At 38.1% G+C, this 17,678-nt stretch overlaps 6 protein-coding genes and 1 pseudogene across 6 annotated transcripts, besides 1 other annotated feature; 3 read left to right on the top strand and 4 right to left on the bottom strand. All coding sequences in view use genetic code 12, as the record gives it.

Moving 5' to 3' along the window:
• Positions 1 to 518: 518 nt before the first annotated feature.
• CORT_0E04270 (Pxr1 protein) lies at positions 519 to 1,505 on the top strand (the record flags this gene model as incomplete). Its single annotated transcript, XM_003870095.1, has 1 exon — positions 519 to 1,505. The coding sequence occupies one exon, from the start codon at positions 519 to 521 to the stop codon at positions 1,503 to 1,505; it is 987 nt and encodes a 328-aa protein (XP_003870144.1).
• A 98-nt stretch (positions 1,506 to 1,603) lies between these two features.
• CORT_0E04260 (Phr1 glycosidase) lies at positions 1,604 to 3,199 on the bottom strand (the record flags this gene model as incomplete). Its single annotated transcript, XM_003870094.1, has 1 exon — positions 1,604 to 3,199. The coding sequence occupies one exon, from the start codon at positions 3,197 to 3,199 to the stop codon at positions 1,604 to 1,606; it is 1,596 nt and encodes a 531-aa protein (XP_003870143.1).
• Positions 3,200 to 5,058: 1,859 nt separating this feature from the next.
• On the bottom strand, positions 5,059 to 5,325 carry CORT_0E04255 (annotated as a pseudogene).
• Positions 5,059 to 5,325: a sequence feature.
• Positions 5,326 to 7,215: 1,890 nt separating this feature from the next.
• Positions 7,216 to 7,956, top strand: CORT_0E04250 (Pga43 GPI-anchored protein; the record flags this gene model as incomplete). The annotated part of the gene is made up of 1 exon (XM_003870093.1): positions 7,216 to 7,956. One exon carries the CDS (start codon positions 7,216 to 7,218, stop codon positions 7,954 to 7,956), a length of 741 nt encoding a protein of 246 aa, XP_003870142.1.
• A 136-nt stretch (positions 7,957 to 8,092) lies between these two features.
• CORT_0E04240 (Erg26 C-3 sterol dehydrogenase) lies at positions 8,093 to 9,148 on the bottom strand (the record flags this gene model as incomplete). The annotated part of the gene is made up of 1 exon (XM_003870092.1): positions 8,093 to 9,148. One exon carries the CDS (start codon positions 9,146 to 9,148, stop codon positions 8,093 to 8,095), a length of 1,056 nt encoding a protein of 351 aa, XP_003870141.1.
• A 690-nt stretch (positions 9,149 to 9,838) lies between these two features.
• Positions 9,839 to 16,153, top strand: CORT_0E04230 (Num1 protein; the record flags this gene model as incomplete). Its single annotated transcript, XM_003870091.1, has 1 exon — positions 9,839 to 16,153. The coding sequence occupies one exon, from the start codon at positions 9,839 to 9,841 to the stop codon at positions 16,151 to 16,153; it is 6,315 nt and encodes a 2,104-aa protein (XP_003870140.1).
• A 55-nt stretch (positions 16,154 to 16,208) lies between these two features.
• Positions 16,209 to 17,663, bottom strand: CORT_0E04220 (membrane transporter; the record flags this gene model as incomplete). The annotated part of the gene is made up of 1 exon (XM_003870090.1): positions 16,209 to 17,663. The coding sequence occupies one exon, from the start codon at positions 17,661 to 17,663 to the stop codon at positions 16,209 to 16,211; it is 1,455 nt and encodes a 484-aa protein (XP_003870139.1).
• Between the last annotated feature and the right edge of the window lie 15 nt (positions 17,664 to 17,678).

The raw sequence follows: 17,678 nt of genomic DNA, 5'->3' as shown, positions 1-17,678 counted from the left end.
ATCTTATAACAGCTTAAGAACACTGATACAGATAGCTACCTTTTTCTGTACAAGCTAATGCGAGGATGATACACATCAACAGGTTAGCAAGGAACGTTGGATGACTCAGGAAACCAAGTTCTCAACTGACGACTTAGATCAGCCATGGCTTGAGAGGTCCTATTTACTATGTGCCTTCCTATATGTTTCCAAAACACGCTGGTCACCACCTATACAATTTTGGGATAAGACATAGCACCTTCTTGTTTGGCTTGAAGGCACACGCTCGTTTTGATAATACAGTACCAGTTTGCATATTGCACTATGTTAGGTGATTATTTGTAAGAGAAAAATAAAATGCAGTCGAAATAGGGTGGCAGGATAGAGTAATGCCCCTTTAAATGTAGAGTCTTGAATTATTTTATTTTATTTTAGATAGGAAGTAAAAAAAAAATTCAGAGATGCCTTTATCAGATTCGTTTATCGAAACATCTTGAACACCACCCACACAAGACAAAAGTTCACAAGCTCAATTCGTCATGGGTCTTGCAGGTACAAAAGTTAAACAGAGGTTTGGTCTAGATCCTAGAAATACGAACTGGTCTAATGACACAGCAAGATTTGGGCACCAATACTTATCAAAAATGGGGTGGGCACCAGGCTCAGGTCTTGGATTAGTCAAGGATTCATTAACTACCCATTTGAAAATTCATATAAAGACTGATAATGCAGGGCTCGGGGCGAAGTTGAAGAAAGCAGACAAGGACAAGACTTTGGATGAATGTAGTGGACTTGATGCATTTCAAAGAATCTTGGGAAGATTGAATGGTAACGAGGATAAGGTTAATAATGTACTTGACATGAAACGAAATGATAAAATTTTGAATGGGAAATGGGGGATGAGGTTTGTCAAGGGAGAAGTGTTGCTGAGTACATGGGATAAGGATAATAAAACGTTGATTTCGTATAAGAATAAGGAGGAGAGTAAGAAACGAGATTTTGAGGAGATGGATGGGATGGTGGATGTACAGGAACCACTTGTAAAGAAGCAGAGAAAGGAAAGGGATGAATCTGGAACAAAACTGAACACAAGATCAGAGGAGAAGGACAAAAAGCGTAAGAAGAAGGGGAACTCTGATAGTGAAGCAAAGCAAAAAAAGAGGGACAAGAAGGAAAAGAAGGAAAAGAAGGAAAAGAAGGAAAAGAGTGAGAAGAAGGATATAAAAGAAAAGAAATGTGGTACCAATACCGAAGACAAGAAAGATAGGAAACACAAGGTTAAAAAAAGTAAGTCCTCGAAATCAAATAAAGACAATTCAAATTTGGCTAACGGCCCATCTAAACTCATTCTACGAGTGGATGGTTCAAATCCTTCTACACCTATTCTGGAGTCACCGCTGTCTCGAGGTTCTACTCCAACTCCAATAGCATCAAGATTGTCAGGGAGAGCTAAATATATTAAACAAAAGCGAGCCTCAGTCATGGATCCCAAAGCATTAAATGAAATATTTATGATATCTAAATAGAGACTTATTAACTTTGATTATACATTTGTTGCGTGAAACCACATGGCTACTTTTAATTCTTGTGATTTCTATTCTGTAAGTTATAAAATCTAAGCATTTTAAAGAATAAATGAAACCCCACCAACAATAGCAGTGACTAAACTCACATAGGTTACCAACTTGAAGTTGGACATATTGGGAATGTGGCTGTTATTTGCTTCATTAGTGTTTGATCTTGACCCGGATGTAGTGGATTGAGAATTGCTGGTTGTCGAAGTTGCAGTACCTTGTGATCTTCTACTTGACCCAACTCCACAACTTGAAGTTGATTCAGCATCTCTGTTAATCGATGCGCTTCCGTTGAAGTCACAAGCATTGCTATTTTCATTTTGATCGTGGTAATACAAGTTTAAAACAAATGATAATTTATCACGATGTGAACAGAATGAGTAATCACCATAGTCTCCAGATGTTCCATTGACACTTATATCGGAACAATCAATTCTACCACAAACATCGGCATAAATCTCACCATAGTCATCTTCATCCACGTCTTCGGCAACCACACATTCAAAGGATTTGGCAATACAATCACAAAAGTCCTTATCAGGGGTTGGGGGCAAATCTGCTGATGCTTGCCAAGTTGTACTATCGGTGTCAGGGCATGTGATGGTCAGGGTTGCTGCGGTGCTTTCATCGGATGCTCTTGCATAACTAGGACTTATGTTGTTAATTTCTGAACTGTAGTATTTATAGTCATCCAAGATTGAAACTGATGATCCTCTGATGGAAACCAATCCATATTCGTTATCTTCTTCGAAATACATGTAAACGATACCACCAGACCATACTTCAGACATCAAAGGTGAATACAAAGTTTGAACTTCGGTGAATAATCTTGGTCTCTTTTCATTACAACCATATTCTGAGAAGAAAATTGGTACAGGTAAATGCTCAAATTCTTCGGTTCTATCTCTGTAACCACTAGTGGCAAAAGTGGAATTTCCACACCATTCATACATATTGATGCCAAAGAAATCAGCTCTTTCTTCAACTGATCCACAAGCAAAGTAATCAGCAATGGCAATTCTAGTATCTTCGTCGTCATTTGAACTGTAACCAACGGGGACCTTTCTCATTCCATTGGAGTCTTCAATATACTTTTTCATGTCTCTAACTGCGGCTTTTACAAATGGTGAAGCATCAGTATTTGACCTGTTGTTGGTCACTTCATTACCAGCGAAAAACCCCAAGACATTGGAGTACTCACTCAATTTATCAATAACCTCCGTGTATCTTTCATAATGATCCAAATCCCACAGCGGATCGTTACGGTTGATTGAGGTTTTGGGTTGGGACAAATCGGCAATGATATAGATGCCAGCTTCACTTAAAAGTTCCATACACTCATCATGGTCTAAATCAGGATCAATAGCATAAACTCTCAAACAATTGGTATTTAGAGCTTTGAAATGTTCCACGTCTCGCTTACAAGCTTCAACATCGGCTAATGGATCCTTATAAGTGAGATTTGAATTGGCAATTAAGGAAGTATCTTCTTGATAAGCAATACCGCGCATAAGGAATTGTGAGCCATTATTGGAGTAGAAAAACTTGTTACCAACAATTTCAATTGGTGGAGTGGTGTCTTCGAATTTAGCCCAGATTGGAGCTGAAAGTGCAAGCAAGCAAGGAAGGAGTTGAGTGAATCTCATTGTGTGTGTATGCGTGTAGTAAAAGTAGTAGTAGTAGTAGTAATATGAGTAGTATTTATTGGCGTCTCTGTTTATGAGGTGAGTTTTCTATAGGTGCAGCGTGCTTTTGTTGTATGGTGATTGTACCAATAGTTTAAGTCGTACGATTTGTATGCTTTACTTTTGGTTGCGAAAAATCTTTAGTGGATTATATAATCGAATGGAAAACGAAGGTAATTCTCACTTGAGACACTGATACTTGTATAGTGTTGTGAATAAAGTAAAGTATAGATGAACCTGACACTTTAATCTTGAAACAAGCATATCAAAGTTATTCTCCTACGAGTAGATCTTACTGGCTATTTATAGTTTTGATCTTGTTCGTTGTTAAAAATAAAAAAATTTTCTTTGGCAAAATTCCAGAAAATTTCTTGTGTTTGTCTGTTTTTGTAAAACGCCCCCAATACAGTATCAATTTCCTTGGCTGGTTTGTTTAAACATAATAAATACTCTTTTGTTTGCTGACGAGTATTCCATTCACAGCTTTGGATAATCAAAGGGAAGAGAATAATTCCATAGGACTGAAAGAAGAAACCGATCGATTAAAAAGATCACATCAACTACATCTTTCAGACTTTCGGTGGTAACAAAAAATTGCATACAAAAGCAGAAGCATAATCGAGATTCTAAGACGATTGTGTGATTGTCACAGTACAGCAATGTTATTCACCACGCAATAGAGAGAAAGGCATGCAGTAGATGCAAGTGGCGAGACCATTGTACAGTATTAGAAAGAAAAGATTAGCCGAGAAAATTCGTAAAACGTGTAACTTCGCACGTGATCTTAGAAAAACAAAATCTTACTTTGTATCACTCCACTAACTTTGAATATGTTGGCAAATGCTTTATAAACTTGTAGTATCTACTAATCCTTCAAGCTTGAAGATTCATGACAGTTGGGACTACAAGAATTCGCCGCCTACAACCAAGCATTTCACGGTCCTTTTTCAACTTCAAAGTGGCTGAGTTTATTTGTGTCCAACATGCATATACGCGTGATGCTAAAATCAAATCAAGAATTTCTAAATTTTGACTTGGCATAGAATACAAAAACACGTACAATTTGAATTCATTGAATGAAATTTCCAAGCATAAATTTTCGGATTCGAAAGGAGATAGGCAGCTTGGACAAGACAGTATATGGGTAAGAAATAAAAATCTTTTCATATTCAAAGGGGCGGTGTTATCTCAATTGATTAACACAGATAAAAACCAGGATTGGAACTACCAATTCATTTATTGCCTCGTATATTTACGACCTCTCGGTTATATGAATCTACTTAAATGTCAACAACACTTGTATTACCAAAACTTTACATCTCATAGAGGCTTCATCTACGTTGACATATGTCGATATTGGTAATACATCGAGTGTAATGACTAAATTATAAGATTGAGCTAACTTTTTGTTTATTCGGATTTACTTCTAATTACGACTAGACTCCTCCTGTCCTGATTTGTAGTCTGAATCTTTCAAAACAACAGAGGCATCCTTACTGCCTGACTTTATCTGTGCGTAATACATGTCAAAATTATGCCTGATTCATTCAAGTGCCCGTTGTACATAAGAACAGGGCCATTGAGAAACTAGAATTATATAGATCAGTAAGGGGAAAAGCTTTTTTTATCTCTAAACTTCGAAGCTTCAATGCCATATCCGTTTAGGCTGTTGACGATAATATATCTTATTACCAACTTTCCAAGGAGGCTAGTTTGTCACTACGAAACCAAGTACAAATCCATCTCTCTTCCTCTACCCTGTAAACACATGAGATATCATCCAAATAACATAACTCACCATATGTATCAATTCTAGCTTCTCATGATTTGAATTTCACATATACTTCATTATTTTCACCAAAAGTGTATAACTTTCTGTTGAAGATGGGAATGTTGTGGAATATGTTTACTTCTTCAGCATCCTTGGGTTTGTTGCAGAAGCCAAGTTTGGTTGACGATAGACTCCTTGGTCTGTAGAGTACTCTCTTCAGCTTTCTCAGTAGCCGATTGACACGCTGATGATGATGCCAATGTGATATAGAGTACTTTATTCTGACGGGGGAAGTACAAAGTAGTAAAACTAGACATTATTACGATTGAAAGGCTCAGCCTTGGTGGAGAATTTACAAATTGTAGCAGAAATCGAAGCACATCTAGTTGAATAGCGAGTCCTACGGTGTATCTCTTAATCGCGACAAATCGCAGAATAGTCTTTTTTATTTTGTGTTCCGTGCTGCGTGGTGGACAAAATGGTTAAATTCAACAAAGGAAAACAAGACAATGGCACTATTTGTTTTGAAGTTTATCTTGTCAAATTTATATAAATTTGAAATTGCATATTGCCTCAAACCATTTGTCTTTACTCCGTTAATCAATGTAGTTTTTCACATCACTTTTTCGAAATGCGCTCTAATATCGACTGACAGCGTCTATCCAATAACTGCCTCATTGTGGATTCTTTAATATAAATGATTTTGAAGTTATGTCCGTAAAGTGCTTATTCAAGTTTTCTCAGTGTATTTTTAATGCTTTTTTTCAAAAGTCATGGTGGATGTAGTGTGAAAAATTCATGGCCTATTGATGTATAAGACTTTGTTCCGAAAATAAGCCTTCCTTAAGATAGACATAGTGCAATCTTCCATAACGCTAGGGGCAGAAGTGAAGCCAAAGTATACATGGTCTCATCATATGTCTAGTTTTTACAAGATAGGAGCATATGTGGACCTGAGAGCGCCTTACCTGTTTCATTATTTGAATTAAATTTTACACCATTTGTGTAACTGTTGAGATAAGCGGAAAATTATCGTTCTACTACACAAAGTTGATAGTACCTATACTTGTTATAGTAAAGTTAACATACAAAACACAACTTCATTCTCATGAATACTCGTAAACACTTATACCCTAGTTACGAGAGGGGGCAAAATTTTCAAACTCAGGGTTCACATTTGGCGAAACGTAAACTAAATCAGTCCGCTTTGAAATTAAGTAATTGCTATAAATCATATATGGAAACTTCTGATTAAAACAAACAACATCACATGACCGCTTAATTTTCATTCGAGTCTTCAGAATAAAGAACATTACGTTCAAGTAGAGGAATCAATAGATTAGGTATATATTGTCTGTGTGTTTCTATGTAGTTATAAATTCTTTGTAATGCTGTCCCTTAATGCTCTTTTGTCACTTTATACACGACTGTTTTTTGTTTTTTGTTTTTTGTTTTTTTCCCCACCAAAAACGGAATTGGAAAATCTCTTCTTTTAGGAGCGTTGTGAGAGGTACACTCTAGATCAGGTTCATGTTACTCGTATTTTTCAGGGTACACTTCATTTCCTGGGAAGTCCAAAACAATGAAACTCCCAATAGCTTTCTGACCACAAAGAGTTTTAACCTACTCGTTGATGTATTTAGGTGTTTATTGAAAACCTCTTGATGAAGCTAAATCACTGGCAATTCTAAAATCAATCCTTGAATTGCATAGGGGTACTCAAGCAGAAACCAGTATGAGTGTCTACTACAGTATAATTTTGTCTTCAACATGTCACCTTTTTAGCTGGTCAATTGGAGGATTCTTCGCCCGTTGTTCCTATATATTTTTTAAGCGAGAGAGAGTAACCACCTCGAGCCAGAGCTAACATTTACCTTACATATTTGGTCTGTGAAGAGACGTGTTTGGCTGCTCCTGCTGAGATGAGATTGATTGCACCCAAATATGAATCATGAAACTGGGTAGTTTTGTATGTCACTGACATATTGTTACCCCTTTTTGATATCAACAGCTCAAACATGACTACAAACAAGAACAAAAATCTTCTGAAGAACCACCATTATGAGTCACTTTGTGTAATATTATTTTCGTTTTTCCTTATTTTTTGCAGTTGAATCACAATTACAACCAAGTTTTACAATTTGCAATTTTCTTCTGTGGTAATTTTTCTACCCACCACAAACATATCAAACATACACATTCAACAATGACACTTTATTTACGCAACTTTATCTTAGTATTTGTCCTCACTACGGGTATCTTTGCCGCTTCCTTGAACAAAGTTGGTGAATATGGGACTTATTTGAATCCAAATCCACGTAGAACTACCAAATGTGAACCAAATGATTTAGTCAAGCTATCCACTTGTTGTAATGACGTTCTTTCCAAATTGGATGAATGCAAACCTAACGATTTAGCTTGTGAATGTTGTGCTTTGCAAAGTATTGATGATGAATGTTATCACTTGTGTCCTGGGAATCCCAATACCAACTTCTTGACTGTGTTGTTGCTGGATTGTGCTGAAATGAATGAGGTCAATGCTTGTTCTTTGCCTTTTAAGAAAGAAGACCCTGAGCCACCTAGAAAAAGTATTGTGAGGGTAGATGAAGAGGATCCTAGAGTTTTGGATGATGCAGTTGATGCCAGTCTACAAAGTAAAGTTTACAATGTTGAGTCTTTAACTAAACAACCCCATTTTAAAAACCTGAACTTCGACTTGTTGCCAGATGATGAAAATGCAAATAAAGAGAATGGAGGCCAAGTGGGTGCTACAGATAGAGCAGTTGTTATGGAGGACACAACAGTGATTGCCGTTAATGCTTCTTCCAATTATTCAAACTCATCAACAGTTGGTTTATTGAATGAACAACAATCAGGTACAATTGGATTTAATTTACCAAATATGGCGATACTCTTCATCTTTGCAATATTGGTTGCTGTTCATTAATTTGGATCAAATATGCATTCCAGACCCATGTTGCGTTTTGAGAAAAAGGGTTCAGAAGTCTTTTTTATTTACTCTATTAATAAACTGTTTTTGGTATATTCTTTAAAATAAACACACGTATAATATCTAATATCTCTTATAATTTCTCATTGATCCATTCGAGAGTGTTGATGATTCCTGTTTCTAAATCCACTGCAGGCTTATATCCCAATAATGTCTTGGCTTTGGTGATGTTATGATATCTAGTGGCACAAACTACCCTAACTCTAAATGGAGTTAAACCTGGTTCTTTGCCCAAAAAATTGGATACAAACTGTGAAATGTATCCTAATCCAACAGCAACTGTTCTGTTCAATTTAATATAATAAGGATCAATAACACCATCATTTTTCCATACTGTTCTTGCCAAAGTCCAAAAATAAGTTGGTGCATCATTAGTGATAAAAAAGGTCTCTCCACAAACTTGATCTTTAGTGTGTTCATTCAAAAGCTTCTGCGCTGCAAGTACATGTGCATCAGCAACATTTCCTACGTATGTCCAATCGAATAAGTTATTATTGTCTCCTAGTTGATACTTGGATTGACCTAACTTAGCACTCGCTTTTAAACCAGGAACCAATTGACGGTCACCTGGACCAAATATACCGGCAGGTCTCAAGCTCACTGTTCTAAACCCATTTTTAGGATCATTGGCTTTTAATACGGCAGTCTCAGCTATTGCTTTGGTTTCGTTATAACCATCCATGTGTACTTCAGGATATGGCCATGATTCGTTAGCATTAATGACGTTCTGGCCATTGAAAATGACTCCTGCTGATGAGGTGTAAACAAATGATCCAATATTGGTTTCTCTAGCTACTTTGAGTAAATTTTCCGTACCCTGTACATTAACTTTTTCGTAAATATCTTGAGATAATCCATGCATCGGTGATGCTGAATGGACAAGTACATCACATTGTGATTTTCGAATAGCTTCGGCTACATCATCAGGATTAGTTAAGTCCCCTCTGAAAAATTCAATTGAATTAGGATCAAACGTAAAGAATTTAGATAATTTGTCAGGCAATGGACGAACATCAAATACAGTAATTTTTATACCAGGACAATGAGTGACAAATTGCTGAATTAAATGAAGCCCTAAGAATCCTGAACCACCGACTAAAAGAACAGATTTCAAATCCTTTCCTGTCATTATGAAGATCTTGTTCTGTACTTGCTCAATTGAGACGTATGCGTATAGAACTGGTTGGTAGTAGTCACTGTGAAGTGAAGAAGGCAGAATTTGGAAATTTCTTACTGAGAAAAACGCGCGTCGTAAAACTACTGTGAGCTACTTATCAATCGTATAGGGAAAAAGACGAATATCTTTTGAGTCGCTATTCAAGATAGAGAATTTTATATAATGGGAATAATGGGTTATAGAAACACTCGCATACTCTAGTTATGATATTTTCACATACGCTGAAGTTGACTTTTGCACACAAGAAGATGTGTACGTTGAAGTTAACTGTTTCTGTGATCATGTGATCTAAGATTGGGACAAGCATTGTCATTATGAAAAGCACAGTTCAATACAATAAACAGAAGCGGTTGCAAAGGAACATTTCTACGAATTAAATCAAATTGTAGAAGTTTGTAGACATTGAATACAACAGTGTTTTCAAGAAGTGAATCAAAAGAGAGATGGAGGGAGACAAAGTTGAAAAATTTTTCTACAGCAACAAAACCAAGATTTCAATGAGAGAAAACAAAACATCAAAAACAAAAACAAAAACAAAAATAAAAACAAAAACAAAATCATCCGACCAGAGAAAACTGAGCAACATAGATTCATCTATTTCTATTTTTACAAAGTCAATCTATATTAGATCTATCTCCAAAGATGTCTTCCAATGATAAGAATTCCAAGGATGATATAAGGTCACAGTTGTCTGATATGCAGAGACGATTGTTTAGCAAAAAGTCGTCACACAACGCGCTAAGAGAATCTACTAGTTCCAATCTGCTGCAATTGCTACCAGAACACACATTGTCTCAGCATCACGATCAAGAAAATGCTTTCGCTCCATCACTACAGCCAGGGAGGCGTCCTGGGGGTGAATTGGGGTTACCAGCTGTGAAAAGATCGAAAAAGGGGGAGAAACTGCATCCTTCATTACCTTTAGGAGCAGAGTCAAAGGGTAATGATATGAATTTTGTTGTTGGATTGAGTGAAAACCTATTAACTGAATGTCGAAGGTTGAATGCAGATAATACCAAGTTGAAGCTGAAATTGAAACAAGCATTGCAGGACGTGGAAACCTTGAAGGAGGAAACTCTCAGATTAAGCAACGCAAATCAATCATATAGTACCAACGAAAGTGAGTTAAAGGATAAAAACTGGCAATTGGAGAGTCAAATTAGCAGTTTGAAGAATGATTTGCAACTACTTGAGAAAAGTAATGACAAGTTGAAGGTGCTACAAGAGGACATGAATAGCAAGTTGAATGATATAACGAGAAACAATGATGAGCTAGACATCACAAACTCCTTATTACTGAAGAAACTAAAGGATATGGAAACCAAATACGAAAAGGATATCAGAGAATTGAGTCAACGCGTGGAGAGTCTCAATGATGAGAATGACATTTTACAATCGAAAGTTGCCACTACTCTCCCGATGGTTAAAGATATGAATGCCATTGGTAGATCCGAAACTCCAAAGCAAACGTCAACAGATATAGAGACTAGTTCCGATGTTTATGTTTCGGGGCTTGAATCAATTTTGAAGGAGCTAGAGCAGACCAAAAACATGTCCTTAGATTCAAAGAACTTAACCGTGGACAATGCAATATCACAATTGAAGATCTTCTTAAGTGGCATACCGTCTCGTGGTACAAATACTCCATCTACCAATCAAGTACAAAGTACGCCATCAACCCCAGAAAGAAGAAAAGAGACTTCTGTGAGATCTTTCTGCAACGAGAGACAGGCTGACCTGGAAACAGGTAACTTATCCGAACTTTCTCCGAATGGGGGTGCTGGCTGGGATCAATTCCTTGGACAAAATATCGAGAGCACACCTTCAAAGCTGAAGTTTGGAGAGGCTACTCTACAACCTGTGGACATTGAAGAAGCAAATCGAAGTTACAATCTTGGAGCATCAATAGAGGATTCCCCAATCACTGGCATTAAACACGCCGTATGCTTTGAGAACACTTACTCTGAAGAAGATCTTTTCAAGTTAATTAAAAACTTGCCCAAGAATAATGTGCACGATGCAAAAATCAAGGCATTAGCTGAGGGTAGAGGCATGAAGCTAATGTCAACTTCCGAATATCAAGATCTAGTTGACGAGGTAGACGCCGTTAAGTCAAATCACGAAGGGACCATCGCTATACTGGAAACAAGATTACAAGAGCTTGATCAAAAAGCAAAATCGTACGATCAACCCGATATAAAATACATTACAGATCATGCCAAATTGCTTGGATTTGTTCTCATTGATGATGATGCTTATAAAGAATTAAATAACCTTGCCAAAACCCCAAGCATTGACTACATAGCTCAAAGGGCGAAGGAACATAACAAATCTTTAATCTCAAACAAGGAGTTACAACTCCTTGTTAATCCTAATGAAGAGCAGATAAGGAAAAAAGCAGAAAAGTTGGATTTAAAAGTTTTGTCTAAATCTGAAGTTGCATCTTCGAAGGCTCCATCTTTATCAACTGTTAAGGAACTAGCATTGAAACATGATCACGTTATTATACCATCTGAGGAACACAATACCACGCGTGAGATGATAAGTAGTCCGACTTTGGATTACTTGAGAAAGCACTTAAAAACCCATGAGCTTACGCCAATGAGTAATGAGGATGTCCAAGATTTGCTCGAAAAGGCTAAAAACCCAAGCATTGACGAAGTTAAGCATCAAGCTAACAAGAAGGGGTTGACGACCTTGACAAAAGAAGAGCACGAGGAATTGTCTTCGCTAGCTCATGATCCAAGTATTGAACATTTAGAACAATCCGCTAAAGAGAGAGGTTATTCTCTCGTTGAAAAGCAGAGTTTGGAAACCTTGAAGAAGATGTCATCAGATCCACCTGTCTCCCATATACGTAATGTTGCATCGAAAAACAATATGAGCGTTCTTCCGTTAACCGAATATAATGAGTTGGAGCGGTTATCCAATGATCCCGATTTGGAACATATTAGGGAAGTTGCGTCAAAGATCGGCTACTCGGTGCTTTCAAATGATGACTTTGAGGAGTTGAAACATAAAGTGGAAGATCCAAGTATTGAACAGCTTGAATCTGCCGCTGAAAAGAAGAGTTACAAGGTGGTATCAAACGATGACTATCAATCTATAGTTAAAAGAGCCAATGATCCTGATTTGGAACACATCAAACAAGTATCAGATAGACACAGTCACCGAGTTGTTGAAACCGCTGAGTTTAAAAATATTGAGAGACGTGCGAATGAACCTACAATTGAGGAAATCAAGTCCAACGCATCCAGAATGGGAATGGTTGTTGTCGATCAAAAAGAATACCAAAAGATGAGTCATCCTACAAGTGAAGATCTTCGATCCCATTGTGAAAGAATGGATCTCCATCTCTGTAGCCAATCCGAATTCAATGAACTTTGTGATAAACTAGAAAACCCCAAGTTGGATTATTTAATGTGTGGTGCAGAAATGCATGGATATTCCTTGGTCGATGATAAGGAACTTAATGCTTTGAGAAAAAGCACAAATGAGCCGGATCTAGCACATTTAGAGGAAAAAGCACACAAAATCCATTATGTTGTCGTGCCTGAAGATAAATTCGAATCAATGGAGAGGCAAATATCCAATCCAAGTGTTGACGAATTACAATCCTTGGCTCAATTAATTGGCTCTGTTGTCCTTGATAAGCTGGAATACAGTAAGCTAACAAATCCTTCAAGAGATATGCTTGAAAAGAATGTCTCTACGTTTGGTTATTCAATGATTACCACTAGTGAAATGGAGAGATTGAAACAATTAGAGAATGAACCTTCGAAGGAATTTTTGGTTTCGAGGGCATCAAACAGGAATTTAGTAGTTGTACCAAAGGAAGAATACGATGAATTGAGTGTCAAAGCTAATAATCCTTCCAAAGAGCATTTGGCTCAGAAAGCAAAAGATATCGGTTTTGTCGCTATTCCTAGACAAGACCATGAGACCTCGCGTTCACAGTTAGACAACCCTACTATTGACTTTTTGAGAGACAAGGCTAGGTTATACGATCAGGAGTTGATCTCATCTTCGACCTTGACCCAATTACAAAACACGGTGAGTCGCCCAAGCTTAGAGTATTTGGACGAAAAAGCCAGAGACCATAAGGCAACCGTTGTGGATGCAAAGGAATACAGTAGGCTAGTTGAATCTGAAGCATCCCCAAACATAGAGCGAATTAAAGACAAAGCTCTAAAAAATGGTTACGATATTGTGCAGCTAGATGAACTCGCAGAATTGAGGAGGATAAGCGATGATCCGAAAGTTGATGATGTGAGCAGAATGGCTGCTGCTTTGGATCTTGTGGTCTTGTCAGAGTCAGAGCACACTGAGCTTTCTCGCAGTATCGAGTCGCCTACCATTGAGTACCTAAATGAACACGCTGATAAATTGAACTTTACTATGGTTGAATCGCAAGTCTATGATGATTTGAAGGCGTTTGTTGAGTCTCCATCAAAAGAATTTATAACGGAGAAAGCACATTCTGCAGGGTTAGCAGCTGTGCCAGAAGAAGAGTATTTGGTATTGTGTCACAAAGCAAATGACCCAGATTTAGATGAATTGATGGCCCAAGCAAAATCTAAGAAGATGACTTTGATAAATATCAATGAGCTTGAAAAGTTGCATTCACAAATCGACAGCCCCAACACAGAATACTTGTCCGAGCATGCTGAGAAGGTCGGTAGTGTCATGATACCTAAAGAAGAATTGACCGCAATGAAGCAACAGATTGAGTCGCCGACGAATGAATACTTAAAAACGCAATGTGACAAACACAAGTTGGCAGTGCTTCCAGAGTCGGAGCTAGCGAAGCTACGATCAACAGTTGAGTCGCCATCCGTGGACTTTTTGTCTGAGAAGGCAGAAGCCAAAGACTACAAGGTTATCAAGAATGCAGACTACCTGGACATGGTCAAGAAAATTGAAAACCCAGATATCGAGTATCTAAAGAAACATGCTGCGGATCATGAAGCGGTGCTTATTACTCGTCTGGAATATAATTCATTGGCTGAACCAGATAAATCAACAATGGAAGCTAAGGCATCGGCCCTAGGGTTCGTGGTGATGGCCCAGTCTGATTTTGAGAACATGAGAAAGAGCTTAGAGACGCCTGATCTTGATTACTTAAACACCAAATCGAAATTGCTTGGTCACGAATTAATTAGTAGCGATCAATTGGCTTCTTTGCATACCTCGATTGACAATCCTAGTCAAGATTACCTTAACCAAAAGGCTGCTTCTGTGGGCAGCGCAATTGTTGGGAAAGCCGAACTTGATCATTTACGTGCATCAGTTGAAGCAAAGGAATTGAAGACTTTTACATCGACAACAACTGAATCGAATAGAGATGCAGGAGAATCATCAAAAATGGAAGAGTCCACACAGGATGGCGATGTTGAAGAACAACAGTTGAAGCAACTATCACAAGAACTCCTCGTTACCGATGATAATGAAGCTGCAGTGAATAAGATGAAAACTTATTTGAATGGCCATGGTTACACGATAATTCCTGTGACAAATACTCGGTCGAGCTCCAACTCTACTGACCTTAATGAGGATGATGCAAAGTATTCATTCGAGGTTATAAGAAACCAGCAACCTCGTAAGAATGAGGATGAAACAACAGAATATGGTCACCATCCCCTAAGAACCATTAGTGAGAACACCATAGCCAATGCGGCAAATCTGTACTCGCTCTCACTTGTACCCGATTCTGAGTACATTTCTTTGAAAAAGGATCGTGTGAATAAGGAAAGGCTCGAAAATAGAATCAAAGAGATATCAGCCAAATTAAATGAATTGGAATACGATTTGGTAGAGAGGAAAGATGTTATCAGGAGTCTCGAAAACGATATACTGCAAATTGAATGGCTGGTATCCAAAAAACACATTAGATCATGTGCAAAAAACCTTGGCCTTTTGTGCATTAGTGCCACCTACTATGTCGGTACTACCACCCATCCTCGCCCAGATGTCGATCACGTGAAAATTCTTCCTGCAAGTTATTTCAATCAGCTTTTGAAATACAAATCGTCCTCTGTGGAGAAAATTTCGGACGATACTTTTGATCAATTCGCAAAGAAACGAGGCTATGTCAAAAAAGATTTGGAGACACTAGATGTGACTTCTGTTCAATCAGGCGGTGGCGTTAATGAGAAGGTTAGACATCCGGATGGACACTCTTTGATTCGCAGTGCCAGTCCAGATGGAACGCACGCACCACCTATGGCGCACCTACAGAGGCATATTCCCCACTCGAGTTCATTAAGGTCGAACCTTTCGGAGTTTTCCACAACATCGCTCAGATCAAATGGCATGTTCTCAATGGCCACTGATGTGTCCTTTACAGATAAACTGATGATTCCAGCTATCACGCAAGTTGTTATTGGTGAGTACCTTTTCAAATATTACAGAAGATTTGGCTCGGCTTTTAGTGCAATTGCAGAGACTAGACATGAAAGATATTTCTGGGTTCATCCGTACTCATTAACACTATACTGGTCTGAGAGTAACCCCGTATTATCCAATCCGGCATCAAGGAAAACCAGAGCTGCTGCCATAGTGGATGTTGATAGTGTTAATGACAATAATCCAATTCCAACTGGGTTATACCACAAAAGTATTATAGTGCACTCCACTGATAGGGCGCTCAAAATCACCTGTGCAACAAGACAGCGTCATAATATTTGGTATAATGCTTTGCGCTATTTGATTCATCGTAATATTGACGATTTGAGTGTTGATGAGGAGGCAGAAGATAATGATGGCATTGAGGCATCCACTATACTGCATTTGATGGAATTTCCAAAGTCAGGTTCTCACAGGAATCTCGAAGCGTTAAAAGATACAGGAGACCGACGAGTATTTCCAAGACCAAAACGAGTCACTTCTCAAGAGGGAATACAAACGCCTAGGACGCCGGGAGGTGTTTCGAGACTTCTGTCATTTAGACGATCTTGAGAGATTTGAGAATCTACTTATCGAGTTGAAACCATCTTAAGTCATGTATGAAACTTTAGTTAGGCTTTTCTATATACAATTTGTTGTTACGAATATCCAGTAAAGATAACGTTTTTGGCTTTCTTTTAAATATCAAGTCACTGAAGTTGAATATGAGCACAAGAATTATTGCAATGCACCCAACACATGCTGTAATACCTAGAATGTCACTGTAGCATTTGTTTCCTAAATTGCATCCCATGCTTGCTGCTAGAAATCCCCCCTCCTTACTCATATCTAACAGGTTCATCTCGTTGGAATTCATATCATATTCTTTGCCAAACATATTGGTGAAATAATAACTGGGTCCAATAGGTGCAAGGCATGCAACACCCCAGTTGAAGGAGAAATTCTCCATTCCAAATATATCTCCCACAATGATGGGGATGAGACAAAACGTAAAACCATAGAAAAGGCCAACTAAAAAAGAGTTGAGTGGAAGGTTGGAGTATTGCTGTGTACTTGAGGTGAGAAATTGACAAAATGTTGTACCTACCGAAGGTATTATTAGTAACCATGACCTCGGCATCGAAAACGACTGGGTGATAATGTCACCAAGAATACCCGATAAGATTCTTCCAATACAATTTGCAATCGATATCATTCCTACTTGTAGTTGTTGCTGTTGCTGAATTAATAAATCAATTTGGTCACTGGTGGCTAAGGTCTCTAAATGTTGTTCAATCGCTGAAAAGCTCACTAAAGACTTGACGATATATCCCACTGAATAAATATACATCTGACCTAGTGATGCCAATGAGCCTAGAATCGCAAAAAGCATCCAAAACTTGTAGCTTTTGAATAATCCAACCTTTGAATAAGTGTCAAAAGCCTTTTCTGGATCTTCCATGGACTGATGATTTTTAAATGTAGAAGCATTTCGAAGTTTGTGCTCTCTGTCCGCTACGTAAACACTTGGAAAGCAGACAATATAAATTATTATAATAGACATTCCCACAAACCCCAAAAACTCTGAAGTCCTCCCTGTGTAGAAAACCGAAGCGACTACCGAGTAAAAAAGTGCGCTTAAACCATATAGAGCTAATGGCAATGATGTTGCAACTCCTCTAATACTCGGAAAGCTCACCGCACAACATTTGAGACAGGCAGAATTGATAAAAGTTGAGCCCAATCCTATTGAGAATAACCAAAAGCAAGATAGTTGAATCAGCTTGTGTTGGTGATCGAATTGATATTTCATGCCACCATAGCCCAAAATGATTAGCAATGCACCTAGAAGCAGTGACAATGTATAGCCTCTGCGGTCCACTACAGCACCAGAGACTGGACCTGCAATTGCTGTCCCAACTGTGCCCCAGAGAGCTATCTTGGAGGAGTCGGATGCTGTGTATTGTAATTGTTTTGCTAGTTGTGGGCTATAGGATGAATAAAGGTACAAAGTTCCACACACTAACCCAAGAAATGTACATGATAGTAAAATGAGGACTCTCTGGACGTTTCGCGATATCATTCTAATCTCGATCCT

Source organism: Candida orthopsilosis (assembly GCF_000315875.1).
Source record: "Candida orthopsilosis Co 90-125, chromosome 5 draft sequence".
Classification (NCBI taxonomy): domain Eukaryota; kingdom Fungi; phylum Ascomycota; class Pichiomycetes; order Serinales; family Debaryomycetaceae; genus Lodderomyces; species Lodderomyces orthopsilosis.
The sequence above is the reverse complement of the archived record's forward strand: the minus strand, read 5'-3'. Positions and strand labels throughout refer to the sequence as shown.